General features: G+C 33.6%; 2 protein-coding genes across 2 annotated transcripts; one reads left to right on the top strand and one right to left on the bottom strand.

Moving 5' to 3' along the window:
* Window positions 1-467: 467 nt before the first annotated feature.
* Window positions 468-10,516, top strand: LOC107930723 (SAC3 family protein A). The gene is made up of 14 exons (XM_016862431.2): window positions 468-773; window positions 954-1,026; window positions 1,964-2,833; window positions 4,118-4,555; window positions 5,574-5,675; window positions 6,324-6,421; window positions 6,567-6,744; window positions 6,905-7,396; window positions 7,510-7,650; window positions 7,774-7,833; window positions 8,956-9,086; window positions 9,199-9,332; window positions 9,428-9,663; window positions 10,003-10,516. Exons 2-14 carry the CDS (start codon window positions 967-969, stop codon window positions 10,102-10,104), a joined length of 3,042 nt encoding a protein of 1,013 aa, XP_016717920.1. The 5' UTR covers window positions 468-773; window positions 954-966; the 3' UTR covers window positions 10,105-10,516.
* Window positions 10,517-13,459: 2,943 nt separating this feature from the next.
* LOC107930714 (uncharacterized) lies at window positions 13,460-15,475 on the bottom strand. The gene has a single exon (XM_016862421.2). The coding sequence runs from the start codon at window positions 15,473-15,475 to the stop codon at window positions 13,460-13,462; it is 2,016 nt and encodes a 671-aa protein (XP_016717910.1).
* Between the last annotated feature and the right edge of the window lie 8,444 nt (window positions 15,476-23,919).

Genomic DNA, 23,919 nt, shown 5'->3' on the forward strand with positions numbered 1-23,919 from the left:
TGCCTATTTTTTAGTTACATGGCTACCAAGTGAGTATTTTTTATTATTTCAAAATATTACGCCAAAAAGTTTAACAAAAAAAATTAAATGGTTTTAACAGTTGAATCTAAATTTTGAAATATAAAAAAGTAGAGAGACTAAATTTTTGAAAATACAAATATAGGGACTGAAATCCAAATTTATGAAAAGTGCAGGGACTTATAGCATATTTTAATTTAAATTTCAATTCAGATAAATGAAGGACTAAATTATAAATGTCTGAAGAGTACAAGCACTAGATATAAATTAGACCATTTAAGAAGATATTGCAAAATTATTGTGGCAAAATAAAGTTGGAGGGTTTTTGTTTTGATAGTGAAATCTTCTCAACCGGGTCCGGTTCTTTTTTATAGATTTCGATATATTGGCCCAAACCCATTAAAATCTATAAACAGTAACCCTCTTATTAAATCCCTTTTTCTTATTTATTTCTTATTAATTTTTTCGTTTTCCAATTATAAATTTCCTCCGATTCTCTTTCTCCGTTGTCTGTCTTTTCTTCTCGCTCGTGGGGTTTCTTTCCTTTTTTTTTTTAATTCAAATTTTCTCTATATTCTCTGCTCTATGTTGTTTTATTCTTTTTACTTGATGAAATCTTATATTCAAATTTTTGGCATATAAAAATTTCCTTTTTTTTTGTTGTTTTTTCCTTCTGGGTTTTGTCCTTCGATCTCAAAACTTTGTTATTTGCTGTTAAATACGTCCTCTCACATCGATTCCGAGGGTTTTTTAAGGTAAGAAGTTGGTCTGATTCCTTTAGATTTAATTAGGTTTTGTGGTTCCCCCGCCAATTTTCTAATATTATTTCAATGCAAAAGTTTTAAGTTATTCCGGGTTACTTCATTCTTGATTCGGTACAATTAGTAATTCCTTTTTTACGGTGCTAATATTCTTTTGCTTTTGGTGAAATATAGGGATGATGATGAAATGATGAATCAGGCTACTAATACACAAACGTTAGCTTCAGTTGACCCGAACGCTGTTGAGGTAATTTCCTTTTTGTATTGCTAAAATGGCTAAAGAAGTTGATATAAGTAATGGGTTGGGTTAAGAAAGTATTGAGATTGAATACCCAAGGTAATAGTAATTTTTCTAACGAATATGCTTTGGGATTTCAAAATTAAAAATAAAAAGATTGTAGCAGAGCTTGTGATGGAAGTTTTTGATTTATTTAGTTAGATTTTAGCGGTTTAGGTATTTTGGTGGTGAATGGTGTAGCTTCCTGTAGTTACTTTAGCATTGGATGACAAAGATGTTGAAATCGAAAATTGAAGGTAGTAACATTTCTTGTAGATTGGGTTGAATTGTTATGTTAGGGTTATTTGCCTTAGAACTTTTTTTGAAACAAAGAATGTTATGTGTTGTGAATTGGGTTTGAATATAGAACTCAATTAAAAGTTAAAAGGGTTTCCTAATCTTAGATTAGAGATGATATTGTTGCTTGCAATGAATTTGGTTTGAAGTTCATGAATTGTTTAGTTAGGTTTTGGGTTTTTAGGCATTCTTTTCAGGCAGAAATTTCTTGTTCTGAACTAGATTGGTTTACGGTTGGATTATAGAAGTGTTGAAATCTTAAACTGAAAGGATTTGTTTGTAATGAGTAATGAATTGTGTTTGAAGTTTCTATGTTGTTTAGATACCTTACAGTGACATTTTTGGAGTGAAGTTTTCTTGTTGTGAATTGGGTTTGAGTTTACATCAATGTTTTGTTTGAAGAAGGAAAAGTTTTTTCGGTTTTATTTGTGTATACTACATCCAAGTTAATTGCATATTTTATTATTAATCTGATTTAGGGTTCTGAATTTTGAAGAACCTTATCTTAGATAAGTTATCTATTTTCGTAATAACTGGAATCTGATTCTGTTATTTTTGTTGGTTCTTGCCTTCATATGTCATTCATTAACTTCTGTTTCTTTTTTCTCAGAACCAGTATGTTGTTAATGCAAATCAAGGGCAGACGTCTTTATATGTTCCCTCAACAACTGGTTCAGAAGCTGCATCATGGAACATGTATAGGGTAGAAAACCACTCTGCAGAAAGTGGAAGTTTTTCAAATTCCACTTACCACCATGTGCAGCACAGCGAGCCATCTTCGAGAACCGTTCAGGATGGGTCTAATGCAACATCTCTTGCCACTTCATCGAGCTTAGGAGCAGCAAATACACAACCAGACTATGGTGGCTATACTTCATACTCAAATTCTGCTGGTACTTATTCACATGGGAGCGCAGGTTACCAAGGTTACTATAGTGGTTATCAGCAACAACCTAACCCCTCATACTCTCAGCCAGTAGGAGCATATCAAAACACAGGTGCTCCATATCAGCCTATTTCCTCATTTCAGAATACAGGGTCTTATGCTGGGCCTACAAGTTATTCAAGCACTTACTACAATCCTGGTGATTATCAGACAGCTGGAGGTTACCCAAGCAGCAGTTACACTCATCAGACTACCACATGGAATGGGAGCAATTATGCAAATTATACTACTCAGCAGTATTCAAACTACACTCAAGATTCAAGTGGGGCTTATGCCGCTGGTAATGCAGGTGCAAATTCTTTGCATTATCAGCAGCATTACAAGCAATGGGCTGATTATTACAATCAAACGGAAGTTAGTTGTGCCCCTGGAACAGAAAATTTGTCTGTTGTTAGTACATCCACTCAACTGCCTCAGGTGTCTCAGGTTCCTGGTGTTAGTGGTGGATATCCCACTTCAAACAGCCAAGCCCCGACAACTTTTGCTCCACCTTGGAGGCCAGAGTCCAGTTCATCTCAAACACCATTGTTGCAGGTTTGAGTTTTTGTTGGATGCATGGTCCAGGATTAACTGAATTCATGCATGGTGACGACTTGTTTGAGCTAACTGCTGATCTTAAAGCGTGCATTCTATCATTATTTTGTTCTGTTTGTGTTTAGGTCTTTTGCTGTTTTAGGTATATATATACTATTACTATGGTTGAAGGTGATTGTTTGATGTGTTCTTTTGCAGATATTTTACTTATGTTTCTATTTTGTTAGATTTGAGGTGTAGTATGATAAGTGCGGTATTTTGTTTGATTGTTATCGATCAACTTTCTGTTTGATGGGATATATATTTATATCATGGATATTCTTCTTCTCAATATTTTGATAATGAATTTTGGATGCTTCCACCAGGTAAGATTTCATTGTTCCTAAGATGAAGGGTTTTGGAACTTTATAAAATATACTTCCTTTCTTTGAAATGAATTAGAGCATGCTATGCATGACATATTGGGGTAAGTTTGTTATGAAGTTGGCTCCTTAGACTGACATTCCTCTCTCTGTGGTAAAATCGAGACCATTGTTAATTTTGAATCTAAAATTTCCTGAGGAATTAACCCTTTGTTGTGACTTTAAGACAATACACTGTTGGCATAATTATTATTTATATACATTTTATTTTTTAGTTTGATGATGTTTTTATGGCCTAGAGTTCTATTGAACCACAATATGTTTAGCCATGTTGTTATAATGTGAGTATGATTAGTTCAAATTCCTCAGTTCTCGCTGCCTGTGAGAAGGTAGTTTTTTTTTTGCAAGGAGAACCGTTGCTCGTTCTTTTCAATACTCTACTGGTGGAATCCCACTTCTGCTGCATTCTCTAACCAAAGAATGGAGTGATGTATGTACTGATAACAACATTTCTAAAGGATTTGCTTAAGCGAGTAGAGGGATAGGAATGGATTTGTATATAAACTGTTATCAAAGTAAAGCTTGTTGTGTGTGCTGTGATAATAGTCCTGATTCTATTGCATGCTTCCCTTTGATATCTGATCTTTTTAAAATGTTTTAATTATTTTTTATTTTTCATGAAATACTCCTGAATAAGAATGCATTTATATTCAGAAGCCTAGAGTGTCTTATATGGTTCATCCAGATTGTAAGGTGGGTTTCATAGTAAGGTTGGACAAGGAAAATGATAAATTTATGTAATTATATTATAGTGCATCAGGAATTTTATTATGTGCTTCTTGTTGCTATATTATGTTAATAGTACTTTGTGGATGCCTATTACTTAATCTCTTTTTCATCTTTTTGTGCACTTTTTGGTCAGCCTGGTGCAACTGTCACTGGTGCTTATGATAGTTACCGCACACATGGGGCTCCAAGTTTTCAAAATCAGCATCCTAGTCCTGTACAGCCACATTTTGTGAAGCCTTTGGAATCCAAATCTTCATATGGTAACTTTCAGGAACAACAAAAAACTGCTTGCCCTCAACTTCCCAATTTACAGTATCCTGTGGCTCAGCAGGCACCTCAAAATTACCAACCACCTACGCAAACCGTTCAATCATTAGAGACACAAAGGGTAAGCAAACTACAGATTCAAACAAATCCCAGAATTGCCTCTAATTTGCCATTAGGTTTACCAAAATTGGACAAAGAGGGCCCCAACAACAATGCAATAGCAAAACCTGCTTATATAAGCGTTTCCCTGCCAAAATCCAGTGAAAAAGTGTTGTCCAATGATGCAGCTGATACCGTACTTAAGGTAAGCTTTCTGATGTAATTGGATAGTTTTTTTTCTTCAAAATAAACACCATATAATTATCCTACTAGGATTTTCTATACGGAAATGAGGTGAGTAAGAAAGCTGCCTTCTGCCACCCAGGTTGAGCATCTGCATAGTAGTACCTGAAACATATATACTTTGTTTAATCTTAATTTCTTTGTTGCCTGAAGCTCTGCAACTAGATCACTCATTATTGGCATAGTTTGTTATGAGAGTAAATTTATTGCTCTCTTAGAAAGTGCTTGAGTGCTATAATGTTACAGGATTTGACAGCATGGTAGAAGTATTTCCATGTACATTGAAAAAACTTGAACACCATTGGTCTGCGAATCAATGATGATGTGCCAGTCTAGCTGTTCTACATGCTAAATTTGGTGATAGATGCCTAGAAACTTTTTCTTGAGTTCTGAACTTGTTTTATCATGATTAATATGTTTGTTTGAATAATGAGGATTATTTAGCTTTGCTGTGTCTGTAGATATATCTGGGATGTTAGCATCTGATATAAGAATCCAGATACTTGCTTCATAGAAAGGGCATTATTAGATTCAAACTTAAATTTGTAGTTTGCAAGACGATTCTAACTTTGTTGAATTAATGTTGTTTCAAAATGTTTATATGCATGCATATTTGTCAGTGTTTGGCTGCGCTTGGTGTGTTAATTGCTCATCCCCTATTTTCTGGTAGTCCTGTTATTCATTTGAGAGGCAATCTTCCTTTTTATATTTGGCTCCTAAGACCAGATATGGCTAAACTTGCTTGATCACGCGGTGCTGAATTAAAATGCATCTTTGCAATGTGGCAGATGATGATTTAGACATAAATCACTCTTGGAAATTGTTCTTAAGTCCTTTATTCTCTTAGATTTAGATTGTATAGTTTAGTTATAAGCGCCCTCAACTGCCCCCTGCTTCCCTATGAAAAAAGAAAAGACTTGTCATGGTTTACATATGTTAGATTTTTGAACAACAATTGATGGCTGCTTTATTGCTTTCAGGCTGGTGTGTTCCCAAAATCATTAAAGAGTTATGTTCAAAGGGCGTTGGCTCTATGTAAGGATGAAAAGCAATCGGCAGCATGCCAGGAAATCATGAAGGAGGTGAGGGTTTTCTTTTAAATAAAATTTTGGCAGCTGTTATTCAGGATTATGTGCATGATGAATTGTTTTCTTTCTTCTCTCTGTTTTTTTTAAAGTTCTACTCATGCCATGTTCATCAAGCATTCATTAAGAGTTTGGGTTAATGAATTCTTAATATGCTTGTAACTACAAGTTGTTTAAATGAAGAATATAAGTGTTTCACTACAGAAATATCATCTTTACAAATTGACAGAGCAAGGAGGCTAGCTTGAATCTTAGGATAGCCTTTAGCCACGGAGCTGACCTTGCCTTGTTGATTGTCTATATGCATTTAAAAGAGGGTACTGGGTCCACTAGAAAGGAAGATTGAGAAAGTGATTCATGTGCCTAGCTTTATGGACTGATTTTTGACAACTTTTTGACTTCCTACGTGTATGCTATTATGTTTCTTTATAAGGGATTCTTTGGAAAAGGTTTTTCTGTGGTAGAATTTAGCTTTAAAGTTATCGAGATTAAATGGTTTCTTTATATTTTGGGATATTTTGGTGTACTTGATTTCATTATTGTCTTTTTATTGTTCTACTTGCCATGAATCTGTACTTTTCTATTTTACGCTGGATGCATGTTATGTTTTAACTTTGTCCTTCACCTCCTCCTGTCCTCTTTCAGATAATTACCAAGGCAACTAGTGATGGAACAATTCATACACGAGACTGGGATGCCGAGCCTCTCTTTCCAATACCAAATACAGATATGACTGATAAGAAGTATCTATTCTTGTTCCCTATCTAAGCTCGATTTTTTGCCTTGCTTTTATTTGGAAATATATGGCATTCACTTAGGTTCTAGTAAATAACTTGTTCTGCCTCAAGCCTTATGCCTCTCTTCCTTTCTCTTTTTATCTTCTCACAGCAATTCACAGAATCCAACCCCTGTTTCTTTATTTTCAAAGTACAAGAAGAGTCCAACTAGACGGACCAAGAGCAGGTGGGAGCCTTTAGAGGAGAAATCAGTTGACAAATTGGGTTCCCTCAACAATTATGCTGCAAAATATAGTAGCCGAGTTCCTCTTGATGAAAAGGACAGAAAGGTAGCATTTCATTCCATTGCATTTGTTCTTTTGTAGCAATTCTATGCTAGGGTTGATGCTTTTTTTTTTGGTGGTAGGTGTTTGGTGATATCATTGGTTCTTAAGGCATTGCTTCTGCTACAAATAATTTTGATGAGCTCTTTGTTGAATTATTGTGCAGCCCATAGGAGCAAGTTCTGAGGGGAAGATTGATGTTATGAAAAAGATTAGGTTTCCACAGATGGAGCAGAAATCTGCTAGTAAAACTATTCAAAGACAAGCAAAGAGGCAGCGTCTTGCAGATGCTAGTGCTGCTGATAATGGTGATGCATCTAGTGATAGTGACAAGGAACAAAATTTAACAGCATATTATTCTGGTGCTATTGCACTAGCTAATACCCCAGAGGAAAGAAAGAGACGGGAAAATCGTTCTAAGCGTTTTGAGAAAGTGCAAGGAAATCGAGCAGAAAGTAATCACTTTAAGGCCAAAAATGCGGGCACTGGAAATCTATATGCTAGAAGGACTACTGCTTTGGTGCTTAGCAAGAGTTTTGAAGATGGTGGCAACAGGGCTGTTGAAGACATTGACTGGGATGCACTAACTGTGAGAGGAACATGCCAGGAAATAGAGAAACGATACTTGCGTCTTACTTCTGCTCCAGATCCCTCCACTGTAATCATCAATATTTATAATTTTGTTGTCATAATCTTTGCATTCCATCTTTTGAATTATTTAGAAAGAATGATGCCATATTTGCATATTTGAGCTTCCTCATTGATTTACAGGTAAGACCAGAAGAAGTTCTGGAAAAAGCTCTGCTTATGGTTCAAAATTCCCAAAAGAACTACCTTTATAAGTGTGATCAATTGAAGTCTATTCGCCAAGACTTAACTGTCCAAAGAATTCGTAACCATCTAACAGTAAAGGTATATATGATGCATATCCTTTGGGAGAATAAGACGTGTTTATGTTGATGAGGGTTTCTTTTTTAAAACTGATAATTCCTGGATATTGTTCTGATTTTCAAGCATAATTTCACTGCTAATCAGGTTTATGAAGCTCATGCTCGATTTGCTTTGGAAGTTGGGGACCTGCCTGAGTATAATCAGGTTTGCACTTCGATTCATTTTATATAATTTCTTTTCTGGAGTAGCTTTTTTTGAAATATGTAATGTATAATCGTGGTTTGTTAATGGGACTAAATTCTGTCTTTTCATAATTGTTATGTTTTCAGCCTTTTGTTCATCAGATGTGGCCGAATGCTTGCCTCCAAACTATTAGTTAGCCTTGTCTGCCAAGTTAAATTAGCATACTGTGCTTTTACAAAAATGCTGATAAAACACATGGCTAAAGTACTAAAAGAACTCTTATCCTTCTATATACCCAATTACACCCTTTATCTGTTACTTTTGTTCTTTTTTTTTTTCCGGCCAAAACCATTACTTTTGCTTAAGCAAGCCCTTTGTGCATGAAAACTAAAAAATAAAAAGCTGTTACACATAGGAGTTTAACTAACAAAAATAATAATTTAAGAGCTTTATTAGATAAAAATTGTACTTTGAGGGCTCAATTAGACAAAAATAATATGTTAAGGTGTTTATTGAGTAGGATTATCTAGAATATTTTGAAAAGTGCAAGGGATTTTCAAGAGTTTTAGCCTAAAACGCACATATGGACACTAGTGAGTAGTGTGTATAACTTTTGTTTGAAACATTACCATATTGCTAGGTTTTTTCTCTTTTGGGGGCATTATTGTTGAGTAATGTTTTATGTAGCCAACACTCTTCTAGTGGGTCATGTGCTCTAGATGTTTCAAGGTTAATAAATTGTGGACATTTGTCAAGATGTAAGCTAATATCTGAGACTTTGTCTTTACTAGTGATTAGTATGTTTAACTATTGCATAAAACATTAGCATATTGCTAGTTTTATCTCTTTCAGTGACATTATTGTCAGTATGTTTAATATTGCTGGTTCACCATACGTTCATCCTTATTTTCAGAAATTTGTGAACGAATCGCCAAAGGATTTGAGTAGTATCTTTCTTTTTTGCCTCTTTTTGGGGTGTAATGCCATTTTAAGTCAGCTGGTGCTTAGCATTCACCATCTTGAATAATTTGGCAACTGATATTTGATGCTGAGTTGGAATGTAAATGTATAAAGATCTTGTGTTACTATCTTACATTTGTAGTCATATTCGCTTTTCTTTCTTTTTCCTCCCATGTGGTCCAGTGCCAATCACAGCTGAAAATCCTTTATGCTGAAGGAATCAAGGGTTGCCATATGGAGTTTGCTGCTTATAATTTACTTTGTGTTATAATGCACTCAAATAACAACAGAGATCTTTTATCATCAATGTCACGGTTAGTTCTGTTGCTTTTCAATGTACATTAAATTTTCCTTGATTGCTTGAATCATTTATGTTATTCTTCAATGAATTTTGATGCAAAATATCCAATTATATCTGATTTCCAGGTTATCTGCTGAAGCAAAGAAGGATCAAGCTGTTCAGCATGCACTTGCAGTTCGCGCAGCAGTGACTTCAGGAAATTACGTCTTGTTCTTTAGATTATACAAAACGGCGCCTAACTTGAACTCCTGCCTTATGGGTAAAGTGTATTCTACTGGGTTATCTCAATGCTAATAACTAATTATATATATCAAAGGAGTGCTAAGGTCTTTCTTGCATTTGTTCCTTTCACAGATCTTTATGTTGAGAAAATGAGATATAAGGCTGTAAGCTGTATGTCTCGTTCTTATCGTCCTCAAGTACCGGTTTCATACATTGCTCAGGTGCTGGGCTTCAGCAATGGTGTGCTTACAAATGAAGGAAGTGATGAGAAAGAGTCGGATGGATTGGAGGACTGTGTTGACTGGTTAAAGGCACACGGTGCATGCCTTGTTGTGGATAGTAACGGAGAGATGCAGCTTGATGCTAAGGTATCGTAAATCTCATCCGGATAACAAACATATCTAATCATATTAAGCTGTTGATAATTAGCAATATTCCCATCTTGGTACATTCATTAGATCCTTGTGTTGTTTAATTAGCCTGATGATCTGAGCTCTAAATAAAGCATCAAAAGTCCGCTCCCGTAAGAAAATATTACTTCATGTCATGAGAGAATATCTTCACGGGAGCAGTCCGACTGTTCCTAATTTCTAACTTTGGGCGTTCACCATTTGCATTGCCCTGTTTGTTTCTCCCTTTTCCCTGTCTCCTCAAGATACCGGGAAGTTTGGTTATGCGTTGCTCTGACCAGTGTTCTTAATGTGCAGGCATCATCTTCGACTATCTACATGCCGGACCCTGAAGATGCTGTGGCCCATGGCGATTCCAGTCTGGCAGTTAACGATTTTCTGACACGGACATCATCGTAGCCTTGTACTCCTTTTTAAAAGTGTATTTGAAAGCATTAGTAAGACGATGAAGTGTGAAGCATTTGCCAAATCGCTATCAGAGAAAGAGTGGGAACATTTTGTTTAAGGCGTGGCAAAATCCGAAAGACCCAACATCTGACGACGTTTCTTGTACCCTAAGAAAGAGTATGATCCCATTTGTATACCATGAAAAACTAATTCAAAAAGAACTCAAAATCCTCTCAGAAACGGGTTGCTAAGATGGCAGATTGAGAGAGAGTCGGTTGAGTTAGGCAAGTAGCAATGTAGTTTCTTTTTATTGAGGTTTGTTTTCTGAAAACATATATAGATTCATTCTTTGTTGGTGAAAAGACCGAACATAGATGTATTTCAGGAAGATGATAATAAGGAAAATTAGTCTCCCTGTTTGATATTTGAATGCTTTGGACATTTAAGTTCAGGTTTACCTGAAATTTTTATATTTATTTTAAGTAGTAAAATTTGTTCTCAACAAGGTTTTAATTGAATAAATTATTAAAAATATAAAAAAGTAAAAGATAAATAAAAAATAGAAAAAAATTGATTTAATCTGTTTAATTGGTTTTTAGTTTATTGGTTTGCGGATCAATCCGTTATCTTTGCCATTTTTTTTCTCAAAGCTGGTGTTTGGTAATACTAAAACTTGTAGAAATTATATTTTTGTTTGGTAAGAATTTTATTAGGAATGTGATGAAAAATTGTCCCCATCAAATAAAACTTTGATTTGACCCTTTTTATCAAATTTCAGTAATATTTATTATTACCAAGCAAGAAAGCTATCTATTAGAACTAGACATGAGTTTTGGTTCAATGTGTATTGTTATGTATGAGTTTTGATTTTGTGTGATTTTATACGTAAACTTTTAATTTGATTTAATTTTCACAAATCATTAACAACGCTATCAAATTAGTACTATTTTATGTTGATATATTGCATACACAAATAACTATATTAATCCAATACGAAAATAAATATATGTATTTATTTTTTAAAATGTGTATAATTGAATTACAATTCAAATTCATATATATATATAACTGCCTCAAATTAATGTTTATGAATTAAACTATGCATTAGACTAAAGCTGATATGTAAATTTGATATTTATCCTTTCTTACCCATTATTTTTGGAAGGTATAAATACTTATTTTCTTCTTTATTCTAAGTTGAATAGAAGCATAGAGGTAGGTGAAGACATAATCGTTTTACATGAAAAAAAAAATAAAAATTTAAAAAATGTGAAAAAATTGAGATGAAAGATAATAATATGAAAAATATATATATATAAATATTTAAGATAAATTATACCATCAACACTATTAGCATGTCAACTACAAAAACTTTCAATTTCTTACTAACATTATGAAAATTATCTAAATAATAATAATAAAACTTCCAGCTAAGTTTTGCCATTCTTTTGATGCACTATTCAAAGTTTTCCGATATTAAATTTAGTTAAGATTGTCTACAAAATATTTTTTTAACTTTTTCTTCTAGTTGGGCTTTACTAGAATTTCAGGCTCGTTTGATAGTTCTGAGCTCGGTCTGACTTGAAAAATAGATTTAAAATTATGTTCAAACTTGACCCAGATAAAATGCTAAGATTCAAGCCTGACCAATTCAAATTAATTTTTTATATAAATTTTTAAAAAAATATAATATACAACAATTACAAAAAATATTACAATAAAAATTTTCCAACAAATTGAAAACAAATAAAAAATATTTATACTTCAATAACACTAATATAGCTCTAACTTAATAAACAAATGCTTTTAAAATAGTAACAAAATTAACAATAAAACAAGTTATATAATATCTAAAGAATAACAACAAAATAATAGTAACATAATAGTGAAATAGTAGCAAAATAGTGAAAAAACAAGAGAAAACAACATATTATTGTCTTTTTGCTAATTCGGGCCGGACTCAACAAAAAAAAGCCTTACTCGAGGCCTGATCTGTTTTTTAAACGGATCTTATTTTTTTACCCAAGCTCATTTTTCGAGTCTATATTTTTTTTCAAGGTCTCCCACTTTTCAAGTAGACCTTTTGACCGACCCATGAACAAGTCTACTCACGATGATTAACATATATTAAGAAAGATTAGTATTCTTGAAATCTTTGGAATTAATTGTTAAATCAAAATGGTTTATTTATAGGAGGATAAAGTAAAAATTCTTTTCTTATTCCTCTCCTTATTCTCTTTTAAATTTTTTTATCTATTTTTTTTTATTTTTCTATGTTTCTTTTTATGATTTAATCATTTTTCCCCATTACTAAGTTATCCATCCACATTTATTTTTTATGCATACAATTTTCCCTTTCTTTCCCCTTAAGTTTTTTTAATTATTTGATTGTCAAGAAAGAAAATTATGCTTACTTCAATTAGTTGATAAAACTTAATCAATTTGTTATCAAATCACAGCTGTAATTGTTTTATTTATCTTAGTGTTTTGGGTATAAAAAATAAAAGATTGTATTCACTTTTGCGTAACTGTGATTAGAGTTGTTCATGAGTCGGGTCGAGGTAAAATGTTAGGCCCAATTTTTAGACTCAAATCTGGCTCAAAAAATGGGCCCAAAATTTTGCCAAGCTTGGCTAGAGTAAAATGCTAAAATTCAGGCCCAGCTCACCTGTATTAAAATTTTTTATATTACTATTTCTATATAAAAATAAATTTTATAAATATAATACATCAAATACACTAAACCCAACAAATTAAAAATAAAAAAAATATATTTATACTTGAATAACACAAATATATGTGTGTAACTTAACAAGCAAATGCCTTTAAAATAGTAGCAAAATTAACAATAAAGTAAGAGTTTTACAATATCCAAATAATAACAACAAAATGGCAGCAATATAATAGAGAAATGATAACAAAACAGTGGCAAAACAACAGTTTTTTTGGGCAAATCCGGGCCGAGTCGGGCCAGGGTAAAAAAAACTTACCCGAGGTCCAGTCCGTTTAGAAAATAGACCTTATTTTTATTTACATTTATTTTTTAGGCCTATATTTTTACTCAAATCCTTCTACTTTTCAGGTGACCCGACCTATTAACAGGTCTAGATGCAACAAATCTACAATATATTAATTACTTCCATTTTCAAAGAAAGAAAATATATTCCTTTTAATCACATAATTAAGATTACATCAAAGCTTTATAGAGTGACTTTTCTTATGCAAACATTTTGGACATTAACAAATGATAGACAATACACCAAGAAAGCACATACATTTACAATGAAATAAAAGAAAAGAAAAAAACTCTAAACAAGTCACATTTGTAATTGTGTTTGTCAACATCAATCTCTTTATCCAATGGCTGTCAAACAAGATTTTTCGAGTCTTTCCAAAGAATCTTGTAGTTTGAGTCGCATCTCCAATGGCTAATGTATTTGCATTCTTCCTCCAAACATTCAAGAGCTAAATCAAAGCAGGGTTCACCACATTTGCAACATTTAGGATGATGAGCCTTCTGCACAGATATGAGAGTGTGCTGGTGGTCCTTTGTTATGAAGGTTCTCCCACGCTTGATAAATGGGTAATCCCCAAGAACACAATGCAGGTGTGCCGAGTTGTCACAAATTGCACAATGGTAAAACCAAGTATTGGGGCTTCTTTTTTCTTCACAGATATCACAATAGTGATATTCTGAATAATCATTATCTTCATGGTATCTGAGAGTAAGGAAATGTTTGTCCCCTTCGTGCCAAGCTATTTGTGGTGCCAAAATACATTGATAATGCACGGCAAAACTGCAAGTCTTGCATCCATAGATTGAAACACCATCAGTACTACCACCACAAGCATTACAGGATAGCCCATTAAGTTGGGGGTAAAAGTGAATAGGGTGCTTATGTCCTTGACTTATGTAGGGCAAATGAATTTCAGCACACCTAACACATATATGATCATTACACATATAAACCTCACATTTGTAGGCAAAACCACTACGCATGAAACGACAAAGTGCACATTTGAAAATGCAATGTGGAATAAGGCTAAGGGGATCTTGGTGGTAGAGAGAAATAACTTGCTTCTTTTTAGGTAACCTGGCACAATATTTGTGGAGAAAGAAGTCACAGTCCAAACAACCATAAAAGGAAGTCAGGATGAGTTGACTGCAGCCATCGCAATACCTACGATCCTTAACTTCATCACTTAGTACTAAATTATGTTGATGGCTGAAATGTTTTATCTCTACATCTATAATTTCTTCTCCAATTTTAATCGTTTTAATAACGACAAAGCTTGGATCTAAAGCACCGACGGCCGACATTGCATTAACCTTATCTTTTGACTCAATTTTGTAGTACCATCGAGCATCCTGTAGTGCACAGTTCACATGGATAATGAACTTGCACTTGGAACAATAGTAACTCCCGCTCTCCATGTTCACATCCTCGTGACAAAATCCACAATCATGTGTTGTGCACTCATTGTCTACCACAAAGTAATTATGAGAAATGGGATGGTCATGCCATATGCTTTTGATGAAGCGTGGCAATGTAATGCATTTCTTATGGACCATTAAACTACATGTCAAGCAATTATAAGAAACATAGTTTCCTAAAGTGCCACATGCATCACAATTGAATGACAGGTTTTTTAAACACCTAGTGAATGGGTGTTCATGAGTACTTGGATCCTCAATAATGGGTGGTGGTGAAACACATCCAGTGTGAAGGACAAACTTGCAAATTGAACAGCAATAAACCAGCCCTTCATGTTGGGTTTCTTGGCATATTTGGCAAGGGAGATGGTCATTGTTAAATTGTAAGAATAAAGAATGGTGGCGGTGGCAAGGGTGATTGATTTCAAGAGGTAACTCAAGGCATTTCTTATGTAGGTGAAATCCATAATCAGGAGAGATGTAAACACAATCTAGTAAGGACTTTTGACATGCAAAACATTGAGCTTTTTCAAGTTCTCGGGAATGGCATTCAGAAGAGATTATTGGGACAAGGTGTTGAAGATCTCTAAAGTCATTTTTAAGAACTTTGTATGAAAGAAAAGCACATTTGATGTGAAAGTCTAAATTGCAAGAACAATGATAAAGAAAATTCCAACATATATTATTGCAGAAACCACAAAGAGGGCTACCGTCATCATATGGAGAGCTTGCCTTAAGCTCAAGGTTATGTTTGCGATGAAAGGGATGATTCATCACATCAGGTGCCTCGGCGCAATTCTTGTCAAGATGAAACCCACATTCCATGCAGCTAAACCTTGGACCTAACACTAGCTCTCCACAGGCACTGCAATAAACCTCACTTTCATGGCTTCTCTCTTCATTGAAAATCAGAGGATGCTCATGGCTAAAATGTCGAAGAACTTCCATCTCTCTCGTATCTATGTAAGTTTGTAGGTGTGATAGTGGCTAATGATTTTGCAAAACCAAAAGCCCATATATATTCTTCAAAGTTTCATCCTCATCATTATTATAATATTATGACATATTAATATATTATCGTATTTCACAATTAATTTTATTCAAGAAGAAAAGAATTTTACTTTATTCCTTCTTCAAGTTTATGTTTGTTCTAAATACTTTTACATGGATAACCAATAGCTTATTATACATCATTTTTATAAGAATCAATCATTTCTATATGCTTAATCCACTAATCACATATATAATAATATAATAAGGTACAAAAGCATATTAGGGCAAGTGGTGTAATTAGGGGCGAAGCAAAAATTTTTTTAGGGGTTGAAATTAAATTATATTTTTTATTATAGTAAAAATATAATTTTAAAAGATTAAATCAAAATTTTATTATTTTTAAGGGTGTTAAAGTGTAATTTTATCTTTACTAATTTAAAATTTAAAAAATTTTAAAAGGCTAAAATGAAAAATTTTCTATTTTAGGGGGCCGAACCCCTGCCAGCCCCCCTAGATTCGCCCCCAATTTTTTTTAAAATTTTATATTTGTTTAATTATATCCATTTATTCATTTAAAATTATTTTAAAAAAACATAACATCTAATATTTAAAAATTTTAGGTTTGAAAATCTCAATCTAATTGCTTAACCTTTTTAAATATTTAGTGAATTTTCAAACCAAAAGTATACAAATATTTAATTTCAAATTATATTAGAAACATTTATGTTAAAAATTAAATTTAAAATTAAAAAAGTTTCATTAAAAAATTACCTTAAAATAAAAATATAAAAAATTAATTTAAACTACCTATTTATTTAATTAACATAAGATAGTTAGACAAGAAAATGTATATTGTTCTACAAACATGAGATCTCACGGGTTAATTTTAAATTGTTTAAAACAGATTCACCTTAAATCTATTCCGCTTGAATGGTAGATACATCCATACTCCATATGAAGCAAATAGCTGCATAAGGATAAACTCACTATTATCCTGGCGGAATCTCTGGCTTATATCTTGTGCCAGATCGTTGCCCAACATAATGCTACTTGGCGGTTCCTTATGGTACTTGTTAGACATTTGACTCTGGTGGATACTCCCACTATTTTAGTTATCGAAAGGTTTAAGAAAAACCCTTCTCATAGCTAGTAGGTGTCAGCTGCAAATTTGAGGACCTGAACAATTTATTACAATTTGAAACCCAAGCTTCTATTGGATGCTGACTATTTAAATTGAGACATGATGGAAAGAAAAATCCTTGCATCATAAATCAATTTCCCCTCCAAATTCCTTGTTGGTTAAGTTTCTTTCTAAACCCTAAGTCTTTTTTCTCCTATTCCTTTCTTCCTCTTCCTAATCCATCGTCGGAGTTTATCCTTCCTCTATAGACTTTACCTGTTTCAAGGTAATTCTTTAATCTATTGCACTTACTCCTCATTCTCTTTTTAGCATTTCTAGAATCGTACCAATGTTAGGAGGAAGGGCTAGGGGTTATGGGTACTATAGCCAAAGGGGTCACCGGAGAAGTTATTCGATTGCAAGCAGTAATGATCCACAGTCTTCAGAGACTAGTACTTTAGCAATGACATCACTGTATAGTTGCCTAATCATCCATAAGGAGATGGTAAATTAATTGGCAGCCCGGAGTATTTGGTTACCAAATTTGGCATATGACTTTGATATTGTCAATGGGGAAAGACGCTTGAGTGATTCCAGCAAGGGTTTCATACTACCCCTCTATATGTTAGAGGCTGGCTTCCACCTTCTATTACACCCTTTCTTCTACACAGTTCTCGAAGAATACAGAATTGCGCCAAGGCAGTTGACCGGTCTATCCTGGTGGACCTTGGTAGCGTACTTCCTAGACTGCGACATTCGAAATGACCCATCCATGCTTGACGTCTTCCAACGTTTCTATCGTTTGAAGGTCCAAACTTAAGGGCCCTCAGCTGGGATGGCTTATTTTAGTGTTTGCCAAGGTTGCGAACCCATACTCAAGAATTGGGCTTCCAAACTTTGCCTAAACCGCAACAAGTTCATCTTGGTGAGGTGTAAGCTCTCCAGCGGGTTCGATTTCCCCACTAAGTGGTCGATTCCCAAGGAATCCATCTGCCATCAATCTCAACCTTTGGACACATAGATTGCCGTGAAGAAAGTTGAAAGGTTGAGTCCCAGGCGTACCTTGGAATTGAAAAACTCCTTACCATCCGAAATATCTTTAGCTACTGTTCAAAGGGAAGAAGCCCAAATAGTTGGCGGACAATTGATCTTTATTGTAATACCCCCTATCCGTATTCGTCGCCGAAATAGGGTATGAGGCATTACCAGATTTTACCGAACAATTTTTTTTTAAATTCAGTATAACCCCTTTACTAGTATCTAATCTTTCCTGCAATTGTAAACCGAGACCAATCCAACACAACCAATCCATTCCAACATATTTTCAAGACAGATTTAACATATTCATAAGATAATCTCATTACATACCAAAACCAAAATTTATTAGCCATACCAATGACTAACCATACATTCATTTCACATTAACATGTTCTTTACTAGCTTATACATGCCATTAATTTCCAAAATAAAGTTTCTTTATATACCGAGATCTTGAGGTTGATAGTGTGATGCGTCTCCGACCAAATCTGACCTCCGAGCTCTTAACACTACAAAACAGGGGAAAAGGAAACAGGGTAAGCACTTTGTGCTTAGTAAGTTCATGCAACAGGAGTTATACTTACCATACTTATACATCCATCATTTAATAACACAAGCACACATTCGATTCACATAAACATATGCCTATCACATACAAACTCAACTTTTGCATTAGTTAAGTAACATCATACAAATTCATTACAAAGATAAATGATTGATGAGCTCATCAATTCCATATTTTCCATTCCCTTGTTATTTTTCCATATTTATCCCATTGAACTACTTGGAATTTCGATGGATTTTTAGGGGTACACATAAGTGTACAAATCCAGGTCCGTCAATTCATATTCATGTGCGCACATTTCCATTTCAGAGAGCACACTCCTGCGAACCTCATCCTTACAGCGGGATTACCAGTCCAGGCTAAATCCCCTGTAATATAAACTCATAGAGTATTGTTGGGATTACCAGTCAGGCTAAATCCCCTGCAACGACAATTACTCTAATGAGCTTGGATCTAAATTACCAGTCCAGGCTAAATTCAGACCCTAATTTGGATTACCCGTCCGGGCTAAATCCATTTTCCACATATTCTTCGGGAGGGCTATATCAGGATAGGATCACCCGTCTGGGCTAGATCTTTTTTACCGTCAATTCCTTTTTAGAGATCCATCGAATTTTCCTTTCATTCAACCGAGATTTATTTCCTCTTTTCATCAATAATATCAATACTTCATCAATTATCATACAATAAACATCCAACTCATATTCACATCAATAACAAACATTTCAAGCATTTAAGAATATAATTCAAGTTACACGAACTTACCTCGATACTTGTTCGTAAACAAAAATCTACTAATCTCGAACTTTTTCTTTTCCTCGATCTTGCTTCGTATTTGAATTTTCCGAATCTAAATAAATAAATTTAATCATTAATCTAATACATTTCATGTTCATATGTAACATTCTCTATAATTCCATTATTATTTATAGTACATTCAAAGCTGTCTCACTGAGTCACAGTCACTAAATTATTTATATCTTAAGCTAAGGAACTCCAAATTAAGATCCGTCAATTTTCTTTGAAACTAGACTCACATATCTTCTTACAGAAAAATTTTCAGAATTTTTGGTTTAGCCAACAAGTACAGTTTATTCTTTAAAGTTTCCCCTGTTTCACTGTTTGATAGTTCCAACCCCTCTTCACTAAAAATTAATTATCTCATTTTACAGAATTCGGATTATGTTTCCGTTTGTTTCTTCTAAAAATAAGGATTCTAACCATATAAATTATAACTCATAATCATTTTTGTACAATTTTTAATGATTTTCCAAAGTCAGAATAGGGGAACCCGAATTCAGTCTGACCTTGTCTCACAAAATCCATTATATCTCATGATTTACAATTCCATTGATTAAACCGTTTATTCTATGAGAAACTAGACTCAATAAGCTTTAATTTCATATTTTATTCATCCTCTAATTCGATCTCTAAAATTTTTGGTGATTTTTCAAAGTTAGACTAAGCTGCTGTCCAAAACTGTTTTAGTGTATGATGTTAATTACCATTTTTCCCTAAACTTTCAATAAATGATAATTTCATCCCTGCTCAATTAACCTCTCAATTGAGCTGATTTTTCTCAATTAACACTTCATCCCATCACTTTAAACTACTTTATAAGCTTTGGAAATCATAATTTTAGTACTAGACTTTAATTCCAAACTTTTTCACAATTAGGTCCTACAAATAAATTTCTATTGAAATTACCTAATAAAATCATCTCATAAACAAATTAAAGCTTCAATTTCATCCTATTTCATCATAAAATTCCAGCACATATTCATATCAACTTTCAAATTCATTCATAAAATCAAAAACTAATGAATTTAGTAATAGGACCTAGTTGTAAAAACCTTAGAAACACAAAAATTACAAGAAAAAGGCAAGAATTAACTCACTTGGTGCAAAAATTATGAAAAAACAGCTTGAAGAAACCCTTAGGACATTTTTGGTTGATGAGAATGCAGAAAATATGGAGAGAATTCTAGATATTCCACTTTAGTCCTAACTTTTAAAGCAAAATTTGCAATATTCCAATTTTACCCTTAATTCTTCAATTCTCCTGATTTTTCTCAGCTTATGCCTCCCAAAATATCTCCTTTTGGGGTTATTTGCAATTTATGTCCCTCCTGATTTCACAATTGAGCTATTTCATCCTTCTAATAACTTTTACACATTTTTCAATTTAGTTCTTTTCACTTAATTGACCACCCAAACATTAAAATTTTCTAACGAAATTTTAATACCATATTACTAATACTTCATCAATATTTATAAAAGTATTTTTGACTCGATTTTATGAGATCGAGGTCTCGATACCTTATTTTTACCCAATTTCTTCAATACTTTCTTTTTCTAACTAACCACTAAATCGGTAAAATTTTTCTATCGATATTTTCATACGATTTTCCTATCATACCAATATTCATGCAAAAAATATTAAAATAAATTTCTCTTTAAATCGGATTTGTGGTTACGAAACCACTATTCCGATAATTTTGAATTTGGGTCATTACATTTATCTTGGTGTGAGTCCCAAGATAGTACAATCTGCTAAAGATGCATGACCATTTGGGGTCAATAACGAGTTAGCCTAGGTGCTTGTTGGAAGAAAGAGGGATCCCTCAAATTTATTTTATACTGTCTACAATATACCTCTTTGTCGCTAGTCCACTTCTTCACAGGGATTCAGGGGTGAGTCATCAGGTAAACCTTTAATTGAGAATGTTGTTGACCCTTCTATTGATACTGTAGAGTCCACTCATCCCTCACTCCCATCACAACCTTCTCAGCTCGGAGTTATGGATGTTGAGGCACTAATGGAGAGTGTGCAACAGTCTGTGGAAGCTATTGATGTGAGGATTCGGGCAAGCAGTCGTAACTGCAAGAGGCTGAGATTTGAAAGGGGGTCCTCTAGTGCCAGAGAGGGCAATGGCAATAGATTAACCTGCCACAAGCCAAGAAATGAGCCAATCTTTTCGGAGGATGAGTCCCTTGTTCCTCCTTTAGCCATCCTTGAGCTTCCTATTGAATCCGCCAATGCTGCGGACCCTCCTGCACCTACTTCGGTACCTCTTTCCGCGAGTTTAGATTTAAGCACTCCCCACCAAACTTCTTACACTGCCTCGATTGGTGCCCTTTATTACACTCCTCTTTCAGGCGAGGTCTAGACCTTTTTCTCTTGGCAGAAACATGTTGGCACAAAACAATATCCCTTCTCTCCTTTTGCGGTCTAATAGAAATAGGATAAAGAGTTGTCCCAAGAGTTAAAAGAGTTCACTTATCCTTCCCCCTTCTCCATATTGGCATTGGAGTGTGGACTTGTGAGCTGGGCTTTTCAAAAGGCTTGTGCTGAAAAGGAAGCTAAGTGGGTAGAATTCGAGAGGACCATTCTCTTTGACGAGCAATCTTTTAACTAGCTCCGTCAGTCATATTCTACTAAATAATGAGCTCACAAAGTTCGTCTCCACCTAGAAGACCAAATACCAATCCTTGGAGGCTTAAGTAAGGGAGTTGGAGTCCTGAGCAAATTTATTAACTGAAGTGGCATGTCATGTTAGATAAAAATGCTGATTGTTATTTGATTGATTGTTTCCATCAATTTTAGCTTTATTCAAAAATTTTTGCAACAATGAAAAAAGAGAGAGAGTTGTATTCATCTTAACTATATTTAATAATGGCAAAAGTATCATGAAAGTTCTTGTATTAGGAGTCATATTACATTTTACTCTCTCTACTAAAAAAACTGATGAAATTAATCATTGTACATTAGATCAAAGAACAAACTGATCTTTTTATTAAAAATTTCATCTATTTCTATTGTTAAAAATTGGTCCTATGTCACATGTCATTATCTGGTTATATCGTCAACTATACCAATTTTTAATGGTACAATTGAATGAAATTTTTAACAGGAAGGACCAAATTACTCTTTAATCTAATATAAAAAGACTAATTAACCCAATTTTTGAATAGAAGGGAACAAAATGCTATGCAACTCCTATTACAATTTCCGTCTGTTGAAACCATTTTTTTTTAGAAAACGGGTCGACTTGGATTTTGAAAAACGAAAAAAACGAGAGTCGCCACCAATCTTTTTTATGAGGTGTGATCAGATCACCTCGAAAAATAATTGTTTTTATAAACAATTTGATTTGTTAAAACAACAATTTTGGTCCACAAAATTCAGAAAAATAGGTTCGGGAGTCGATTACATAGGAGGAAGGATTAGCACCCTCGTAATGCCCAAAAATTGGTACCTAGTTGATTTATTAATGTCTTAATGTCGAAAATTTGCAAAGATTCAAAATACGATCCTTTTGTTTAATAGGACATTTGTATAAATCTAGTTGCATATTAAGACCCTCTTATTTTAAGAGATAAAATGTCACACCTAATGAGTTAGGATGTGATGTTTCACATCCTCGAAAATGAGCTTGTCTTTTGATTTTTAAAACTCATGCAGTGAAGTTTAAAAAAGGATATTCAATTGTTTAATTCAGATGAAAAATCAAAGCCCAGTAAGTTAGGGCATAGTTTCTCAAAATTCCAAACATAGAATATTGCCTTTATTTTAAAAAAATCATCGTCTCGAGAGAACAAAATTTCATATCCAATGAGTTAGGACACACCGTATCAAATTCCCGAGAATGAGCTTTTTATTTATATGTTTTGATTAAAAAAGGATACTCGATTACTTAGATTCAACGAGGAAAATTGGAACCCAATAAGTTAGGGCTCAATCTTCTCGAACATCCCAAATACCGAGTATTGTGTTATCTTGAAAGTTTTTGAATAAAATGATTTCAAAATTTAAATGATATTAAACGTAACCTTTTAAGCGAATAAAATGCGATAGAATGATAATGTACAACGCGAAGTGATAGTTCAAAAACAAAACGTAAACTAATGAACGACAAATAATCAATAAATACAAATTAAGAAATATAATACACATAATGGCAAGAGAATATCAAAATTAAAAAAAGAATCAATAAATAAATACACAAATATTGAGGCAAATAATTTATGAAATATTAAAAGGTCAAATAAAAAAAAGTGAGTGAAATTAAGGTTGCAATAATAATAATAATAATAAAAGCATAAAATGCACCATAAAAATGAAAAAAAAACAATAAAAATAAATAAGTAAAGTAAAAAATATATATATATACATAATAATTTAAAAAGTTTAAACTAAATAAATGAGGACTTGATTGTCATTGACATAAAATTTAAGATCTAAATTTTAATAAATAAATGTAAGAATATCAAAAGGATTAAATTGAAACCTAAATAAAATTTGGGGGAGAAATTCGGATAGAAAAATAAGTAAATGTATTCATTTGAAACGCGTGGATGAAATGGGGGACTAAATGGGAAAATATCCCTAGCCCAAAAAAGCAGTGTTTCATTGTGGACTAAATTAAAACTAACAGAAAATTATGCGGCCGAAATTAAAGAAACAAATGTGACCAGATTACACTACGGCACAAAAGCGGAGGGATCCCTAGCGAAATTATCCCCTTCACCGTAGAAACACGCGGATCCTAAAGTCGGACGGGTCGGGTTGCGGGACAGGGCCAAAACGACGTTGTTTTAGCACCTGAACCCCACTTGCAAAACGGCGCCGTTTTATTGTTCTATTTAAACCAATTTTTTTTAAAAAAAATCATT

The sequence above is a fragment of the Gossypium hirsutum genome, chromosome D10, assembly GCF_007990345.1.
Source record: "Gossypium hirsutum isolate 1008001.06 chromosome D10, Gossypium_hirsutum_v2.1, whole genome shotgun sequence".
NCBI lineage: Eukaryota > Viridiplantae > Streptophyta > Magnoliopsida > Malvales > Malvaceae > Gossypium > Gossypium hirsutum.